Below are 8646 nucleotides of genomic sequence, written 5' to 3'. Positions count from 1 at the left end.
TATTATTAAAAATTATAATAGATTTAATAGTATATATAATAATAGTAAGCTTAATATAGAAAATAAAAATAGTAATAGAAAAAACTAAGCCAGTACCAAGCGGACCATGCACTGCTCGAAACTGACTGCCACTCAAGGCCATTCTCTGAAGTTCTACACCAAGCTTGACGCTAAAAAAAAAAAAAAAAAAAAAAAATATTAAAAAAAAAAAAAAAAAAAAAAAAAAAAAAAAAAGAAAAATAAAAAAAACAAAATAATTTAAAAAAAGAAGAAAAGAGAGAGAGAAAAAGAAAAAAAAAAGATTTTTATATAATAGTAAAAAAGCCTTCTAAGATATAATAATAATATAATATAAAAAATACTAGAATCTTAAGTAGATCTTAATTATATAATAATAATATAATAGTAATATAATATAAAAGATACTAGAATTCTAGACAAACTCCTAGCTGTATAATTATAATATAATAATAATATAATATAAAAAAATTGGAATTCTAGATAATAACCTAATTATATAATAATAATATTATAATAATATAATATAGAATATACCGGAATCTTAAATAAACTTTTAGCTATATAATAATAATATTATAATAAAAATTACTAGAAGAATAGAAAAATAATATAATAAATTTATAAGATATTATATATTAAAAAAATAACTGGAATATAATTATTAGAGTAATTTAATTTTATTATTATATTTTAATTTTAATCTAATTATAATCTGGTAGTTAAATTAAAATATAAAAATTAAATTAACTATAAATATAACTAGATTTTAGAAAAAACTATAAAAATTAAAAAACTAGACTATACTAGATTAAATTATATTAAACTTAGATTTTAATTCTAAAGACTACTAGATAGTTCTAGATTATTATAATAATTAATATTCCATACTAAAAAATATACTTACTTTTATATTTTTTTAGTATCTAATATTTAAGTAGATAATAAAAAAGACTTAAATTTTTATAGTAAACTAGATAAATACTAAAAAATTAATAAATTAATTTCTACTATTTTTTAAAGTCTACTAAAGATTTATAAATATATTCTAATTATAATAATTAAAATTATTATAATACTAAAAGCAGTAGTATAAGCTAAAATAAATAAATTAAATATCTTATAGTTTTTATAACAGCTTTTATTATATAGATTATATACTAATAATATCTTCTTAAAGATAGAGTAAAGTAATTATAAAATATAAAATATAGTTATTATTATAATTTATTCTAAAATAATTAATTAAAATTATATTTTTTATAATATAGTTATTATAATCTTTAAATATTAGATTATATTTATATCTAGTAGACTATATTACTAATTAATAAATCCTTTTCTAAAAAAGAGATTTAGATTTTTTAATTCTTTTCTATCTCTATATTATAAAAACTAGATATAGATTATATTTACTAGTTATAGCTATATTTATTATATAAAAATAATTATATAATTAATAAATTAATATTAACAGAATAGTTTAAAATAAAATTATATTAATATTCTTTACTAGTAACCTATAATCTATACAGAAAAAGGTTAATAAAATCCTAATATTATAATATTATTTTATTATATATTATATATACTAGGTTTTAAGACTTTCTGTAATAGAAAATAAATATTATATTAATAAAATTTTTTTAATACTAGAAAATACTTATATTTATATTATTATAGATTAGTCCTGTCTACTAAAAAAAAAATTAAAGAATTCAGATTAATATATTTAGAAATATTTTTATTATTATACTAGAAAATAACTTTAATATATTTAAAAATAAAAATAAATCTTATAATTCTATTCTCTATAGGATTATTATAAATATTATTATAGAAACTATACTAATACTAATCTACTATTTAAACTATAAAAATCAGCTGGAGAATCTCTAACTCCAGATTATAATAAATAATAAACTAATATAAGAGTATCTGATTTTATAGTACTTAAATTAATATCTTTATAAAAAATTTTTCTATATATACCAGAAAATCTTAGAGAATAGTTATTTATAAAATACTTAATCTAGACTTAGTCTTCTACAGAGAATCAAGATTATATTATTTTAATAAATAATTAATAAAAATAAATAAGATATTATTAATATATACTATTATTTATACCAGAAGTAAAAAATTATTCTAATTAATATAATTTATACTAACTCTGTAATTAAAAAATAATTAAAAAATTATAATTTACCTTATCTTATTAATTCTAATATTATTATATTTCTTATATAAAATAATAATCTAGTATAAGAGCAGCTCTGGAATCTAATCTAAATTATAAAAATAAAAATTATTAGTCTAAAATCTATTCTACAGAAAAAATTCTATAATATCTAGATATAAAACTTAAATAATCTAAATAAAAAAAATACTATACTACTAATTACTAGAATCTAAAACTATACTTATAAATACTAAAACTTACTTAATAATATAAAATAAGTTAAACTATACTATAAGTTCTAGAATTTTAAAAACCTTCTCCGGGGCAGTACTGGATATCCAGGTAAAATATATATATTATAAAAATAAAATAATAAATAACTCAGAATCCAGATAGTTAAAGACTATATCTAAAACTAATATATTATATATACTATTATCCTGGTATACTACTAATAGATTATATCCAGTAATATACAGAAGATATTATTCTTTAATATTAATAATCTTAGCTAAAGAAGTAGTATAGTTACTTTTAATTATATTCTAAATTATTATACTATATATCTTATAAAATCTTAAAATTCTAGTCTTCTAAAGTCTATTAAACAAAAATTTTATTATTACTAGATTTTAGTAAAAAACAGCTGCTTCTACTATTATTTAATAATAATAAAATAAACTTTCTTCTAAATAATCTAGATAATAGATAATAAAACCCTAATTATTTATTATTATTATATAAATAACTAAATCAGCCTATTCTATATTCCTAAAGTATATAATCTCTGTATTTAAATTAATTATATATATAATCTATACTATAAGATATTTCTAATTATACTATATTAGATTAGTAATCAGCCTAGTAATAACTAGAATATTATAATTTAGTAGATACCAGATAATTTCTATATTATTATAGATAGCTATAATAATTACTATAGTTAACTTCTTACTAAACTTCTTATATACTATAAATATTAAATATCTATCTAGATTTAATTCAGGATTAGGACTATCTCTAATACTAAGTAGAATATAAATAATATTTATCTAACCCTTCCAGGTAGCTGTATTAAAAATAACTAGAAAAATACTACTATTAATAATACTCTAGTCTAGAAGATAATATATAAAAAATAATAAACCAGTATTAATAACTACAGTAGCTAAATATTTTTATTATACTTTATCTAATATCTCTAGCCTCTTATACTTAAGCCAAGTCTTAATAAAATCTAGATAACCTGTATAGAGAATAGTTTTTATAGTAGACTAAAAGATATAAGTTAATTATAATAAATTATAAGACTTATAATAGTCTAGTATAAATAAAATAAATTTATATAGTACTATATTATTTAAATAAAGTTTCTCTAATCTTAATTCTTTAGTAAATATCTTTTTAAAAACTAGAATATTTTATTTCTCTGTTATTAAATATAAACTATTTAATAAGTAATATTTAGTAAAATAATAGTAAAGTATAAAATTAATAACTAGCTATATATAATAATAAGTCTAGATAAGAGTATTAATATCTAAGATATATTTAAGAAATTCTAATATTATTAAAATAAATTCTTAAAATAAATCTAGAAAATTTTTTATACTAGTAGAAGATATAATCTTAGTTAAATAATTTACTTAAACTATTATAGACTACTACTAACATCTAGGATATAATTAACTAATAGAAAAGAAATCTATTCCAGTTTAAATAATTCTCTTAGCCTAATAATTAATTTTATTAAAATATAATTAACCTAAATTAAAATCTAGAATAAGCCTATAATATATTCTAAACCCTATAAATAGAAGCTAAAGTACTAAAACTTAATATTAAAAATAATTAATAAAAACACCTCGAGAAGGATTATATAAAAAAAATAGATAATAAAATTATTAAAATATATTTAATATCAGATTAATATCCGCGAGATTCTATTAGTTTAAAATATATATTATTAGTCAAGCTAATTAGGGATATAGCTGGTATAAATAAGAGTAATAAGAATAAAAAAAAACTTTTAAAAGAATAAAAAAGATAAGTATAATTATTATTATTAATAATTACAGGCTTTAATAATAATAAAGTTAAGTTAACTAATCTAGTATTAGATAAGGTTTAAAAAAGCTTATATACTTTTATATATATTAAATAGTAGTATTATATAAATCTTCTTACTAGATAATCTTTAGATTAACTAGAGCTGGGATTATACTGGGAACCTAATTAATAGACTATAATAAATATATAATAATATTTTAATTAAAATACTAGTTATTTATATTACCTGCCCCCCTAGTTCTTCTCTAGATATAAAAGTAATAAACTTTCTAATTCTCTAGTATTATTTTATAATTATTATATTATCTACTTTTCTAATCTTATTTAAGGTTTTTTATCTCTTCTTTATTCTATTCTATTATTTTACTAAATCTTTTACTTTTATCTCTACAGTAATAGTACAGGAAAACAGAAAAATAAAAACTAGAAAAAAAAAAATAAAGATTTCTATCTTAAAGTATAAGAATAGTAATATATAATACAGGTATATATTCTAGTTAATATAACTAGAATATCTCTAGTCTAGAAAATAAGCTATCTATCAGTTAAAGTATCTAGAACCTGGAACAGTAGAGTATATATATAGTCTCAGATATAAGTATATAAAATTATTTATTTATAAGTACTGATTTATATTACTTAACTATATAACTAATTTCTTATTAAATTATTACCTAGTCTATATTCTATTTATTAGCCTGGATTATCAGGGCTGGTATATTAACTCAGTAAATCCTAATTATCCCTGTATAATTATATAAAAAATTCTAGAAACTACTCCTATACTATTATATTATTTAATATTTAACTATTCTTTAATTAAGGTTTCTTCTCTATCAGTAGGTCGTGTGGTTAAAAAGAAAAATATAGAATACCTTAATCAGGAAAAAACTTACTATAATATAATCTTTAAGTAGACTATTTATTAACAGTACTTCTATATTAGAAAAACATTCTTTATACACTACTAAATTATGTGGTATAATTAGTATATACTTAGTTAAACTACTTTCATAGTCTATTCTAAAGATAAATATAATTCTTTAATATAATAAATCAGAGAGGCCTTAAATTCTACTAAGCATAGAATATCTTTTTTTTCCTGGAGATAATACTTTCCAGAGCCTATAGATTAAAAATATAATAATAGACTTTTATTCAGCAGGCGGCTATATAACTGTATACTCCTATTTATAGCCTTCAGCAGCCAGTACTCTAAATTATTATGGTATAAGGCCAAGTACTTTATGATACCTGGTATAGTTATAACCGGGTTTATCTTAACTATATACTAGAAGATCAGAGTCTTATTATTAGTTAAGTAATAGTTTATACTCCTGACAGCCAGCTCTAGTAAATAAATATACTTAATAAATATATACAGGTTCCAGTTAATATCCTGGTACAGTATCTTTAACAGCCGGCTAAAAACATAAACCTACTATAAGTAATTACTTCTATTTCTTAGGCTCTAGAGCTTAATCTGATAAGTAACCAACTAATTATAAATTAGTTCTAGAGGATCTTAACAATACCTAGAGAAGCAGAGACTATACTTAATATATAAGCATATATCAGGTAAGGGTACAGGCTAGGGAATATTATATAAGGTACCGGGCGGGTAGGGGTAAATAATAATAACCAGAATAGTTAAATAAGCAGCCAGCTTACTGGAAGCTGGCACTAGTAGTAACTTAATATCAATATTAACTGGGGATTAGCTATACTTCCAGTAGTTAACTAAGAGGCAGCCCTGATTAGTTATAGGAATTATATATACTATAAAAAATAGAGTAAAAATCCTTGTATTTATAGTACAGTAGATATATAAACAGCTATCAGTTATAGACTAGAAGATCTAGTAGTTATTATAAAGGTAGATTTAGTAGATCCGGATAAACTAGTAATATAAATAACTGGCCCAGGCAGCAGCCTGGGCTATTAAAAAACAAGACTTAACTATATAATAATATTAGTAGTAGAAGTACTGGAAAACCAGCTCCTAGTATCCCTAAGTAAAAACTAGGTAGATAATAGCAGTATTCCTACCCCAGAGATAATTAAAGTTAATCTCTATATTATAATACTATATATAAGCAGAATTAATAAAATACAGTATATTATTAATACTACTGGCAAGAATACTGGCCAGACCCAGTCCAGTTAATAAAACCTAATTAGTAAAAATAGAAACTTAGTAATTAAATAATAAGGTACCTGTGCAACAGCCCAGGACCTTAAAAATAATCTACTAGAATAACTAGAGGTATAGGTCTACTAGTAAACTAAAAATATTAATTATTATATACCCGGGGTATTCCGGGACCCTGGCTAGATTATATAGATAATAAAATAGATAATAAATAAAGAGTAAAATTATACTTTTTTTCTTAGTAGTATAATAGCAGCACCTAATCCACCCCCAGGCGCTCAGGCGGTTAAAACCTATATATAGAATATAATTATATAGAAAAATCATCCCAGCCTAGTTAATCTTCTCCAGAAACTAGAAATAATAATAATACTTAAAGGTATTCTAGAGGCCTATATTCCGGGTATAGAAGTAGCCGGGGGGCTGGTTATACTAAAAATAAGTATACTAGAATAAATAATTATTATTAAAGCCTAGTTATAGATACTAAAAGAGTATTAACCTAATACAGAACTGCTTACCGGTAAAAAATCTATTACTGATAAAAATATAAATCAGTTCTAGTATAATATAGAGCTTATTAATATTCTAGTATATCTAGTCTAAAATAATCTTAGTTATATAGCAGAAAAAGACCGGGTTATGGACAGAACAAGTTAAGGGATATATCTCAAGCCTATAGTTAACTATAATATAGTTAATAGTATTAAACAGGGTACAGAAGATATAATACTTCTAGTATAAATTATAGAATTATTAGTACAAGCCGGCTAGAGTAGTATATATATACAGCTTAATATACAGGTACTCCCGGTACTAGTTAAAACAATATAAAGTATTAGTAATAGTATTTAGTATAGTGATCTTTTTCTAGGCAACAGTAATCATATCTATAGCCTTAATCTTAAAAATAATAGTATTACTAGTTACCAGTATCTCCTTAAGCTTATAGTAATATTAACTATATACAAGACCAGTAGTATACAGGGGTAAGATTAGGTTCTACTTAATAATCCTAATCTTAATATTCTGGAGAAGAATAGTAAGAAAGTAGATAGTAATCTACAGATATTAAAATACAGGGGAATCAGTACTTAGAGAGACTAAGAAAAAAACTAAGATAAAAGATAAAATAAAGAATAAGATAGAGGCAGTATTTGCGGGTAGTTAAAGAATATTTCTCACAACTTATAGACCTAGGGAAAGCGGCTTAAGACAGTAATCTAAATATTTCTTAAAATTATCTAGGCAACAGGCACAGTATAGTAGAATAAGATAAAGATACTAGTTAAATATAATTTTATAGATAATATTATAGTACAGTATCCAGAGTAGAATATTATTAAGAACAGTATTAAGCTTCTTCTAAAAAACATCACGTATAGCTATCCAGATTAGTTACTAAAAGGTAGATTTAATATTTTTTATAATAAACAGCAGCAGCAGATCTCTAAAATAGCCCAGGCCTGGGATACAGGTAGTATAATATATAATATAAATCTAGATTTTACTAAGGGCGTGCCCGGGCAGCCGGGTAATCTAAGCCTACTTATATATAGAACTGCTGCTTCTCTCAGTATATCTAGCCTTAGTATTAAGCTCAGTAGTACAGAAGTCAGGGGAAAGCCCCTGTAGAATATTAGGAGAGATACTCTTAGTAGTATATAGCGCTTTTATCATCAGCTAATTAGTCCAGATCTCGTAATCCCGATTCCCCAGCTGGAACTCCAGGCGATCACGGCGACGGGGATGGGGTACAGCCTCTGTATGCTCGCCGGCACCGGCGCCATGGCCTACTTCCTCGTCCTCACCCTCGATCTCGTCCTTATCCTCACCCTCGTCCTTCTCATTAGGGTTTACATTAGGGTTTACATTATTCAGTGATAAGAGGCTGCGCAACGATTGCAGAGGAGATGAGCGTCTTCAACAGGGTAAGCCGAGAACGACGTGTGTGTACAGCGTCAGAACTTTCGCCGTTGGTGGCTCATCAGGGCTGGTTTGATGGTGTCTATTTATGCCCTTGTCGACCGAGGGAGCTGAGGAGTTCCAGACAAAGAGGAGGTTGGACCACCCCTCTTTTTGCCGCTGGAATGACTCGTTCCCTGCCTTGAGGCATTTCTTTGTTTCCAATGAAATCGTTCGACGCGCTGTTCTGACATGGCAGGCGCGAATTCCAATTCCGAGGACGACGCGTCCCAGATTTGGATTGGCCAAGACCCCT

General features: G+C 23.5%; 1 protein-coding gene across 1 annotated transcript; it reads left to right on the top strand.

Moving 5' to 3' along the window:
- Positions 1-106: 106 nt before the first annotated feature.
- On the top strand, positions 107-8399 carry BO97DRAFT_447206 (uncharacterized protein; the record flags this gene model as incomplete). Its single annotated transcript, XM_025698745.1, has 2 exons — positions 107-150; positions 8117-8399. 2 exons carry the CDS (start codon positions 107-109, stop codon positions 8307-8309), a joined length of 237 nt encoding a protein of 78 aa, XP_025546097.1. The 3' UTR covers positions 8310-8399.
- Between the last annotated feature and the right edge of the window lie 247 nt (positions 8400-8646).

This window comes from Aspergillus homomorphus, assembly GCF_003184865.1.
Source record: "Aspergillus homomorphus CBS 101889 unplaced genomic scaffold BO97scaffold_79, whole genome shotgun sequence".
Classification (NCBI taxonomy): domain Eukaryota; kingdom Fungi; phylum Ascomycota; class Eurotiomycetes; order Eurotiales; family Aspergillaceae; genus Aspergillus; species Aspergillus homomorphus.
This window is presented reverse-complemented; position numbering and strand designations above follow the sequence as displayed.